The 11,485-nt window shown below is 49.8% G+C and overlaps 1 protein-coding gene across 5 annotated transcripts in view; it reads left to right on the top strand.

Annotated features, from left to right (window-relative positions):
- Positions 1-955: 955 nt before the first annotated feature.
- Positions 956-11,485, top strand: part of Fbln7 (fibulin 7) — a 41,894-nt gene continuing 31,364 nt past the window's right edge. For all 5 annotated transcript variants that reach the window (XM_045148213.1, XM_045148211.1, XM_045148214.1 and 2 more), the window contains exon 1: positions 956-1,103. In XM_045148213.1, the coding sequence (XP_045004148.1) occupies positions 1,020-1,103 (84 nt within the window). In that variant the 5' untranslated portion in view covers positions 956-1,019. The remainder of the gene's footprint in view (positions 1,104-11,485) is intronic.

The following is an 11,485-nucleotide window of genomic DNA, read 5'->3' as shown; positions in this document are numbered from 1 at the left end:
CCAAAGCTGCAGTTGCACTGGATTTCTTTTATTTTATATTTTATTTGAGCGAGCGAGTGAGCGCGAGAGAGCGACCGAGAGAGACAGAGAGAGGTAGAGGGAGAGAGAATGGGCGCGCCAGGGCTTCCAGTCACTGCCAACGAATTCCATCCACATGTGCCATTTTGTGCATCTGGCTTTACGTGGGTTCTGGAGAACTGATGAACGTTGGTCCTTAGGGTTTGCAAGCAAGTGCCTTAACCTTTGAGCCATCTCCAGACCCATTGCGCTGGATTTTGAATTAATTTTTCCACTTGAGTATTTTACTGTTACTAAATTCAGTTCATGTATCCCATTCCACGACGTACAGTTTAAGGAGCTGGGCCTAACCGGTGCTACGCGGTTGAAGCCCATCTCTTGGCCACATTTGCCCTGCTCATGGCCTGTCGTGGAGGAAGGTGTCCCGGTGTGGGTTTTGAAGCAGGGCCCATCTAGGTTTGGATCTTCAATTTGCTCCTTGTGGCAGACGTGCGCCCCGGTGCAAATGAAGAACGTGGACAGCGGAGCAGCCCAGGGCTGAGCCGGGTCACCCGCACCTTCGAGGAGCACCGGCCGCCGTGGGCTGCGAAGGCGCCGAGGATGCCCGCGCTGGACCTCGGCGAGGCGCCCGGCCTCCTCGGGGAGCCGCGGCTTGGGCGCGCTCCCAGGCGCATTCCTGGCCGGGCGGCCCCTCCTCCCTCGGCCGTGGCCCAGGGGCTGGCGCCTCCCCGCCCCGCCTGGCCTCGCCTCCGCGCCCGCCGCGCCTCGCCTGGCCTCGCGGGGACGGGCTCGTGCGGGCGGCGGCGGACGCTCGAGGCCGCGGCTGCTCCGGCGTGGGGGGCGCGGCGCACCTGGACCCGAGGCGGAGCGCGGGCTGCGCGGCCGCCGGGCGGAGCCGGCATCCCCGGGGACCGCCCCTCCCCCGCCCCGGCGCCCCGCGCCCCGCAGGGACAACCCCGACCGACACCCCCTTGCCCCTCCATCCCTGCAGCCGGCTTCCAATGGGCAAGATGGTGCCCAACTCTTCGCGCGCGCTCGTCCTGGTCCTGCTGCTCCTCGCCGGCTCCGAGTCGCGGGCTTCCCAGGTCAGTGTCCTTGCAGCCCGCAGCCCCCGCTCGCGGTCCCGCGCTCAGGCGAGACTGGCCAAAGCCGGAGCATGCCGCCTTCCGCTCGGACGCTTGGGGTGAAAGCTTGGAGCGAGTCTTGGGCTGGGGTTCAGTTTTCGGAGAGAGGCTCTGGGTACCCCCATCTGTCATCGCAGATGCTTCGCGGGCCAGGCGCAGGCGCCGGGGCGGACCCGGAGACTCCAGCAGAGCGGTTTCTGCGAAAGCTCTGTTCTGCTGGGGAAGAAGGGCTCCTCCTGAGAATTGCTGGCCAGGAAAAGATGTCCCAAGATTCCGGAGACACTGATCTTTTCTGGGTCTCCGAGAGAACCCCAGGCCACCCAATTACGTTAGAGGCTGTTCCTGCCTTCTAAACTTCCAGCGTTTACATTTCTAACTGAAATGTTCTTACCACCACCACCACACCTTAACCACCCACAAAACTTCTTAGATTTGCAAGGCAGAGGTGGCTGGGTGAGTTCTGGCCCCAGAGGTGGGACGTTATTTCCTTTTGCACATGCACAGGCAAAGGACTGCCTAGGTTTTCTTACTTTTTTCTTTTTGTCATTTTATATGTGTGCCCAGTTTTGATCAGATTCATTTTTACTCTAACCATTAGGAACTGATTTACAAACTTAAGAATATAAGGGCTAGAGAGGTGGTCTTGTGGACAAAACACTTGTTGGCATGAGGACCAGAGTTCAGACGGGAGCATCAGGTAATAAAGCGCCTTGCAGTTAATCCCAAGGGCTCAGTAGGTGGAGACAGGATCCCAGGACAAGCTGGCTAGCTAGCCTAGCCAAATGGGTGAGCTCTGCTTCAAGTGTGAGAACCTGACTCAGTAAATAAAGCGGCGAGAGATTGATGAAGACACCAGACATCAACCTCTGACCTCCACAGGCACACGTGTGTACCACACACACATGCACCCACATACATACAAGCACACACACCACACTGACATAAAAAGTGAAGAACGGGTCTGGAGAGATGGCTTAGTGGTTAAGGCACTTACCTGCAAAGCCAAAGGACCCAGGTTCGATCCCCCAGGGCCCACTTAAGCCAGATGCACAAGGGGACGCATCCATCTGGAGTTCATTTGCAGTGGCTGGAGGCCCTTGGTGCACCCATATTTTCTCTCTCTCAAATAATAAATAATTTTTTTTAAAAAAATTAGGAATGTACTTCAGTGATGCAGAATGGGAGCAGGGAGGAGGGAAAAGATGGTACCCACACATGCTGTATCCATAAAAAATGTGTTGTTAATAACAAAAACATTAAGCATGTAGATTTAAAAGTGCATCTTATGTAGGTCAGCCTGGGATTGCCAAGTTCAGAGCCAGAGCCAGCATCCAGCCTCCTTACCTCTCTGAGGGGCCTAGGAGCAGCTTGCCAGCTTCTCTAACCATGCCAACAGCAGCAAAAACAACCGGATGTGGAGGGAAGCTGGATGCCTGCTGTGTGTCAGCATCCATGTTGGGCATCTCTGAGGTGCTTAATTCTCAGAGCAACCCTGTGGACTGGCATGGCTGAGTGGAAGCTGCGGGGGGCTCATGATGGATGCAAGGTCCCATGGGAAGGAGTGGCATGTACTCCGTTTCTAGGTGGGCTCTTGTCTCCTGATTCTTCTCTATACTTCTTGTTCTGAGGTAAAGTTCCTGGACCAGACCAGCTCGCTTGGGTCATGTAGAAGTCCTGTGGGATACAGGAGAGTTTGTAGACAGGGAGAATTTGGTTCCGACCAGACGTGATGATGCCAGTGAGGAGGTGGCGGGTGGGCGTCACAGGAAGCTGTCCTGTGGCCAAGTGGCAGAGGTCCAGTCTGGCGCTAGTGAAACCACCCACAAGAGCAATGGGATCTCCCTGGTTTTGCAGATTACTAAACCAAACCTGTATCCATGTGCCCATAAGCTGGCGTCTCCAGCATCCTGCTGTGGAAAGGCAGGACATGGGAGGAGATGCTCCTGAGGCCAGCCATCTCCCCCTGAGAATAGCCGTTCAGACCCTCTGGATGCTGGTGCCGGTCACCTGTTGTTACCCGGTAAACAGTGACACAAGGGCACTTGTTGAATGTTCTGCAGAGGCATGGTGAGCTGGTCCCCACTCTGTTCCCAAAAGATCCAGATCCAACCCCTGCCCAGCCCCTTCCAGGCCTTCCCAATCTCCCTATCTCTCAAACTTGCCTTGTGTACCTGCAGAACACCAAAGGGAGCAAAAAAGATGGACCTCAGATGCTTATTTCAGAGTTCTAGTCCTGTGTAGCTGGGGCTCACCCCTACTTCCTCCTGACTTTGGCCTGGGCAAGCCTGACAGTGACCATAGCGAGGTCTCAGGCAGCGCCCGCAGCTCACTATCTGGCTTCTTCTCACTTTTCACATTTTTGCTCAGACAAGCACTTCCTTGCGAAAGCCTTCCAGACTCCCACTCTAAACAGGTCCCCTCCCTGGGTCTCACTCTGACTCAGACTGACCTGGAATTTACTATGTAGTCTCAGGGTGGCCTCGAACTCATGGCGATCCTCCTACTTCTGCTTCCCAAGCACTGGTATTAAAGGCATGGTCCACTGCACTCGGCCATTGTTCTATTTTCTGAAGGACTTTGGCTTAGGACACATCTCCATTTGCCAATGTTGGACAATCTCTAGGCAGATTTTGGCTGCACATCAGATTATCTGAAGTTGATTCTAGAAGTCCTGTTGCCAAAAGCTTAGATTTGTTTGGTCCAGCCTGTGTCTCAAGCATGAGAACTTTGACAGTTGTCTCTAATGGGACTAATGGAGAAGATGCCTGAGACCATGGCAATCCCGCTTTCAGAGTTCAAACTGGGGACAGTCCAGAGGAGGACTGGGGGTAATAGAATTCACAGCAGACTCAGGGTGGGACTTCTAAGGACCCCAGATGACATGATGTGCCTGGAACCTACTTGACAGTATGAGTCCCAGGGCTCTGAAACCCAGAAGTGAGACTTGTTAACAGGTGGTAAGAGAATGAACTGTACCCACAGGATCACAGAGGACATAGGGTGGGTTGTGCAAAGGACATTGAAAAGGGGTTTCTCTTAGCAATGGTTCATGGACCCCTAGGTGGAAATAATGGGAACTTCTTGGGAGGCCAGCAATGTGGCTTGTGGGTCCCTCTTTTGCTCATTTTATTGTATTACATGACTGCCCACAGTAATGGTGGGCGTTTGTATGTGTGCACATGGATCAGGGCATGTGTGTATATCTCTGTGAATGTGTGCTTACATTGCACATGATGGGGGTGTATACGTATGTGCATGTGTGAACGCGTGGCTGTGTGTGTGATGGTTGGTATACAGGGGTGCTTGTGTCAGTGTATGAGAGTATGTGTACGTGAACGTGTGGTTGTGTGTGATGTGTGTGTGCATGTGTGTGCTAGCTATAGAACGGTGGACTGCCTGCTTCAGGGTCTGCAGTTGAGCTCCTGTGGGTGGGTGTGGGCAGGGTCTTCTTTGTCTCCTCCTGTTCCCCTTGACTTTCTAATGTGTTCCTGAGTCACCTCCATCTGTCCTGAGGCCCTCCTCAGCTGATTTGTGACAGGCTCTTGAGCAGCAGATGGTTGTAGGGAAGCGGGGGGCTGGAGCACTGTGTAGGGACCCACTGAAGCTTTCTGAACACTACGCCCGCTATGAGGCCTTCCCACTGCGAGAGAAACAGTCCCCCTAGGGAGACAAGCATAAGCCTTGAACGACTCCCTGTGCATCGCCCTGTCAGCCACAGAGGCCTTGGAGGAGCCCCAAACCGCTCCCAATCATCAGATGTCCAGTGTTCCAAATTCAGTAATTAGGCTTTTTTTTTTTTTTTTTGGCACGTTGCTTTTCACAGTTATATAAAAACAAATACTTTTGGTGTACCTTTCTATCCTTTTAGCCATAGAACTATATAGTATCTGTGTGGTAACCACTATCGCCACAGCCAGGACACAGCAGTCCCACACCCGAGACTGGACTTGCAGCGTTGCTTTGCTATGTCTATACCACTCTAGCATCGTATCAGTATTCTGTAATAGAGCCAGAGTACGTAGCCTTTCTGTTGGCCTCCTTGACTTGGCACAGTGCAGCTCAGAGTTAGCCATGTTCTAGGCACCTTAGCATTGGCAAGTACTACCCCAGGATCGGGATGAACTAGTGCCCATGAATTCACCCACACAACGACTCCCAGCGCGTCACTTCTAGATTTTAGCAATCATGAGTAGAGCTGCTTTAAACACACATGCAGGCTGGAAAGATGGCTCTGCGGTTAAGGCAACTGCTTGCAAAACCTGATGGTCCTCTCTGTGTCTTTCTCTCTCTGCTTGCAAATAAATAAAAAAGTAAAAGCATCTGCATACAGGCTTGTGTGTAAATGTGTAAATTGTATTTCCCTTGGAAGAACACATAGGAGTAGGATTGCTGAGTCAACCGGAAAATACGTATTTAACATTGTAAAAAACTCCAAAACAAAAAAGCCAGGTGTGGTGGTGTACACCTTTAATCCCAGCCCTCCAAAGGCTGAGGTAGGAGGATCACTGTGAGTTTGAGATCACCCTGAGACTACATAGTGAATTCCTGGTCAACCTGAGCTAGAGTGAGACCTTACCTCAGAAAAGGGGGGGGGGGAGACTGGGGAGATGGCTTAAGTTAAGGCATTTGCCTGCAAAGCCAAAGGACCTCGGTTTTATTCCCCAGGACCCACGTAAGCCAGATGCACAAGGTGGCGCATGTGTCTGGAGTTTGTTTGCAGTGGCTGGAGGCCCTGGCGTGTCCATTCTCTCTCTGTCTGCCTCTTTCTCTCTCAAATAAATAAGTAAATAAATTAATAATAAAAAACTTTAAAAAACCCTCCCAAACTGTAGTTTATATTATATGTCTTTCTCAGCCACCTAGGAAAGACCCAGCCACTCTGCATCCTTGCCAGTACTTAAGATTTTCAGGGGTTTTCCCAGGTCATTCCAATAGGTGTGTAGTGGGAACTCACTGTGGTTTAATTATTTGTATTTCCCTAATAACTAATGTGGGCTTTTACCTGTGTACTGAAGAATTGAACCAGGCTGTCAGGCTTTGCAAGCAAGCACCTTTAACTGTAGAGCCATCTCTTTAGCCCACTTGTTAGTAAATTGTGAATTTCTTTCTCTCTCTCTTTCCTTTTTTGTTTTTTGTTTTTGTTTTTGTTGTTGTTGTTTATTTTTTGAGGTAAGATCTTGCTGTAGCCCAGGCTGACTTGGAATTCACTATGTAGTCTCAGGCTGGCCTTGAACTCACAGAGATGTTCATGTTCCTACCTCTACCTCCTGAGTGCTGGGATTAAAGGTTTGAACTACCACACCTGGCCTCTTTCTTTCTTCCCTCCTCTCTTCCTTCCCTCCCTCCTTTTCTTTTCTTCTCCTTTCCTTTTTTTCTCTTTCTTCCTCTCTCTCTCTTTTCTTCCTTCCTTCCTTCCCTCTCTCCCTCCTTCTTTCCTCCTTTCCTTCTTTCTTTCTTTCCTTCCTTCTTGAGATAGGGTCTCACAGTAGACTTGGTTGACCTAGAACTCACTCTATATCCCGGTCTGTCCTTTAACTCACAGTGGCCTTTCTACCTCAGTCTCCCGTGTGCCAGAATTAAAGGCATGAGCCAGCATGCCCAGCTCTGTGTTTTTCTTTTTCTTTTTTTTGTTTTTTGAGGTAGGGGTCTCACTGTAGATCAGGCTGACCTGGAATTCACTAGTTAGTTTCAGGATAGCCTCGAACTCAAGGTGATCCGCCTACCTCTGCCTTCGGAGTTCTGGGATTAAAGGTGTGCGCCACCATACCTGGCTCTTTTTCCTTTCCTTTCTTTCTTTTTTTAAAAAAAGATTTGTTTTATTTATTTATTTGAGGGAGATATATATACAGAAATAGGCAGGTAGAGAGAAAGAGAGAGATTGGGTGCACCAGGGTCTCCAGCCACTACAACTGAACTCCAGGTGCATGTGTCCCCTTGTGCATCTTGCTTACGTGGGTCCTGGGGTGTTGAACCTGGGTCCTTTGGCTTTGCAGGCAAGCGCCTTTAACTGCTAAGTCATCTCTCCAGCCCTCTTTTTTTTAAACATCATAAATACAAATTTGAATTCACAAATTCAAAATATTTTCTCTTAGTTTTTAGTTGCTCTTAACAGTGTCTTTTTTAAAAAACAAAACAAAACAAAACAAAACAAAAAACAGGGTTTCATGTAGCCTAGGCTGGCCTGGAACTCCTGATCCTTTTGCTCCTGAGTATTACGGGTATGTGCTACTGTGCCTAGCTTAATCGTGTCTTTTGTAGAGCAAAAGCTTTTTTTTTTTGTTTTTTTGAGGTAGGGTTTCACTGTAGTCCAGGCTGACCTGGAATTCACTATGGAGTCTCACGGTGGCCTCGAACTCATGGCAATCCTCCTACCTCTGCCTCCCGAGTGCTGGGACTAAAGGTGTGCGCCACCACGCCCGGCAGTAGAGCAAAAGTTTTTAAGTTTAATGAAGTCTAATTCACTATTTTTTTGTGCTTTTCAGTTTTTACTGATTAAGATTTTGGTGGTCAACTCTAAGAAATCTTGGCATGATACCAGGTCATGAAAATTTTCTTCCAAAAATTTGTATAGTTTTGCATTTTTACTATAATTCATTTTGAGATTTTTAAAAGTGAGGATGGGGCTCTTCAGTGCTCTAACCTCCGTTCTGATCTTTCTGGGCTTGTGGCCCTGCCTGCCTACCCATGGACTTGGGGATAGGACCCCCCTGCTCTCCTGAGCAAAATGCCTTTATTTCTTTCTCTCACTCCTCTCTTCTTTCACATCCTCCCCTTTTCCTTCTCTCCCTTCCTTTCTTATTTATTAATATTAATTATTATTATCATTATCATCATTTTTTGAGACAGGATCTCCTAGCCAAGGTTGACCTCCAACTCACCATGTAACTGAGGATGATCTTGAACTTCTGATCTTCCTGCCTCTGGGATTACAGGTGTATGCCACCACATCTGGTTTATGCTGTGCTACAGAGTGAAACCAGGACCTCATGTGTCCTAGGTCAACGCTCTGCCATCTGAGCTCCATCCCCAGCCTTCTCCTGAGCATGTTCAGTCTCCTAGTCTTCATCTTTCATGGCTTACTTTCTCAAACCCACCCTTATGAAGATGATATTTTAGCCTGTGATGACCAGGGTTGTCTAACCACTTGCCTCCTGCAGCTATGGCTCTTTCTCTACAGTGAACATAAAAACTATTTATTTATTTGCAAGCAGAAAGAGAGAGATAGAAGAAGAGATGCCCAGGAGGGCCTCCCTGTCACCTGCCTTTTTCTCCCCCAACCTTTATTGAAACACAGATGCCTGTGGGCCAGAAGCCTCTGAGTCACCATGATGGAGCACCTGCAAAGGTGACCACAGTCTTCCCTCTGTGCACTTACCACAGCAACTCAAGAGAAGTCTGAGCCAGGCATGGTCACGCACACCTGAAATTCCAGATGTGAGGTAGAGGCAGGAGAGAGAGAATGGGCATGCCAGGGCCTCCAACTACTGTAATCAGACTCCAGATGTATGTGCCACTTTGTGCATCTGGCTTTATGTGGTACCGGGGAACCAAACTCAGGATCTTACGCTTTGTAGGCAACTGCCTTAACCACTAGGTCACTTCTCTAGCTCCTCTACAGTGAACTTTTAAAGTTGGCACCATTATCTCAGGTGGGAAGTGAGGTCCTGATGTGGCCAAGTGAGTGGCAGCTGCATCCTTTGTTCTAGATCAAGGCCTCAAGAGAAAGAAGGCGGAGGAAAGCTGATCTTGCCTGCTCTCTCTCCCAACTCAACACCAACTGACTTTCCAGAGAAAACCAAAGCCTCTTCTGTGGGCTGGGCTCAAGAGCCAGTCCTGGGCCTGAGAATGAATGAGAAGTGTGGCACAGAGAATCAAAGCATGCCTCTGCCTGTCTGCAATAGTTTCACCACTGATTAGAGATTGCCTGGGACTGCCTGGAGCCCAGGTGGAGAGGGCTGGTGGCTACTAGGAGCTCAGTGTGAACGGATTCCTTGGGTCACTAGAGGTTACCACCATAGCCAGCCCCACAGTTGGGAGTTTTAGGATAATTCATGGAAGTAAGCTGAAATAACAAGGTCCTATGAGCCATCCAGAGCCAAATGGGGTGTACCATGGAACAAATATCTCATGCCTTCAGTGGTCCCTAACACTGAACAAAACAGACAAGGACCCTGTGTTTGTTTTGAATAGGCAGCTCAGAACCTAGTGTGTGGACCAGAGTGGCAATCTGACTTGAACTCAGCTGGGCTGTCCTGAAATTTGGGGTCAGAGACTGTTCCTCTGGACAGGGTTTTCTCATTCTCTGGGGCAGTAACCAAATAAGCTGGTGGGTGCTCTTGCAGAGAATCATGACTCTGAACTCCAGGATTAGCTTGGACTGCTCACAGGGGGTAGAGTGGGGTGGTGGCAGAGGTTGAAGGCCAAGGTCAGGCAGAGCAACACAAGGCTTTTGAATGCTCAGCCTTGGAACAGAGCATCACTTCCGCTGCTTCTGAAAAGCCAGTGGCAAGGCCAACCCAGACACAAAAGGTGGAAAAGCAGGACTCCTTGTTTTTGTTATTTATTTTTATTTATTTATTTTTTGGGGGGGTGTCAGAGTCTCGTGTAGCTCAGACTGGCTTTGAATTCATCATGTAGCTGAGGATGACCTTGAACTCCTGGTCCTCCTGCCTCTACCTCACCAGTGCTGGAATTTCAGGTGTGCGTGACCATGCCTGGCTCAGACTTCCCTTGAGTTGCTGTGGTAAGTGCACAGAGGGAGGACTGTGGTCACCTTTGCAGGTGCTCCATCATGGTGACTCAGAGGCTTCTGGCCCACAGGCATCTGTGCTTCCATAAAGGTTGGGGGAGAAAAGGGCCGGTGACAGGGAGGCCCTCCTGGGCACCTCCTGCTCTCTCTGAATGAGCCTCACTGGCACATTCAGAAAGGATAGCCAGCCGTGCTGTATCAAGGGCAGCCCTGATAGCAAGAAGAAGGGGCCTTGCTCCCAGGGCCAGCAGTGGGAGTGTGCCTAAAGGGTGGGGCCCGAGCACTAGCCAGCTGAGGAGATGTGACCAGCCATGGACTGGCCTGGATCCCTTCCCTCAGAAACATGTTCTTTTGGGTCAACTCAGTCTAGGGAAGCCTATTTGACCCCAGACTTGATTTTGAGTGAGACCAAGGCAGACATCTGTGATGCTGTTTCCCTCCTCATTAGGGTACTGACCCTGTTCCTACATGCCCACTCAGATCTACCTCTAGTCAGCTGCCCAAAGGGAGTGTCCATTGTTGCAGCATAGCTGGTGATGGAGGCCTGATTTGGTCACCAGGTTTTGCGCATGTATGTGTGCATGTATAGTACATGTGCATGTGTGTATGCATATTTGCATGTGTGTGTGTGTGGAGGCCAGAGTGAAGTTGATTTTCTTGATTACTCTCCACCTTACATTCTGAGACAAGGCCTCTCTCTCTCTTTAAATTTAATTTAATTTATTTATTTGACAGAGAAAGAGAGAGAGAGAATGGGTGCACCAGGGCCTCCAGCCATTGCATACGAACTCCAGACACATGCACCCCCTTGTACATCTGGCTAATGTGGGTCCTGGGGAATCAAAATGGGGTCCTTTGACTTTGTAGGCAAATGCCTTAACTGCCAAGCCATCCCCCCAGCCCAAGGTCTTTCTCTTGTACATAGAGTTGGCTTATTTGGCTTAGTCTAGCTAGCCAGCATGCCCCATGAATCCCCTGTCTCCACCTCTTGAGGGCTGTGCGGGGATCTGAAATCAAGCCCTCACACTTCCATGGCAAGCACTTTCCCAACTGAGCCATCTCCCCAGATCCCCCCGTTTTGAGAGGGTCTCTCTATGTAGCCTAGGCTGACTTTGAACTTGTGAGCATCCTGCCTCCACCTCTGAGCTGGGATCACAGGTGCGCTCTACCACAACTGCCTTTGCTCACTCTCTTGATCCTTAGAAGTGGTGGGGTGGCTGGATTCTCACCAGTTTCCCTCGGGCTTGTGCAGCCACAGGGAACTGGGGACAAAGGGCAGATGCCCTGAGTGGGTGGAAGGTCCTTTCAGGACTTTCCATGTTTTTCAGTAACTTTCTAGGACATAAAGACATGACTCCCCCCCCCCCTTTTTTTGAAACAGGGTCTTACTATGTAACTCTCACTGTCCTGGAACTGGCAGAAATGTTAATGAGTTAGTCTCTTGGATGCTGTGATTAAAAGAGTGCATATGGATGTGACACTTTTTTTTTTTTTAATTATGAAAGATTTAAGAGAGAGTAGAAATAAGAGAGTAGAAGAAAGGAAGGAAAACTCCCAAGCTGAGTACCCCTCCCCCAACATACACTGGCTGGGA

This window comes from Jaculus jaculus, chromosome 4, assembly GCF_020740685.1.
Source record: "Jaculus jaculus isolate mJacJac1 chromosome 4, mJacJac1.mat.Y.cur, whole genome shotgun sequence".
Taxonomy (NCBI): Eukaryota; Metazoa; Chordata; class Mammalia; order Rodentia; family Dipodidae; genus Jaculus; species Jaculus jaculus.
The sequence above is the reverse complement of the archived record's forward strand: the minus strand, read 5'-3'. Positions and strand labels throughout refer to the sequence as shown.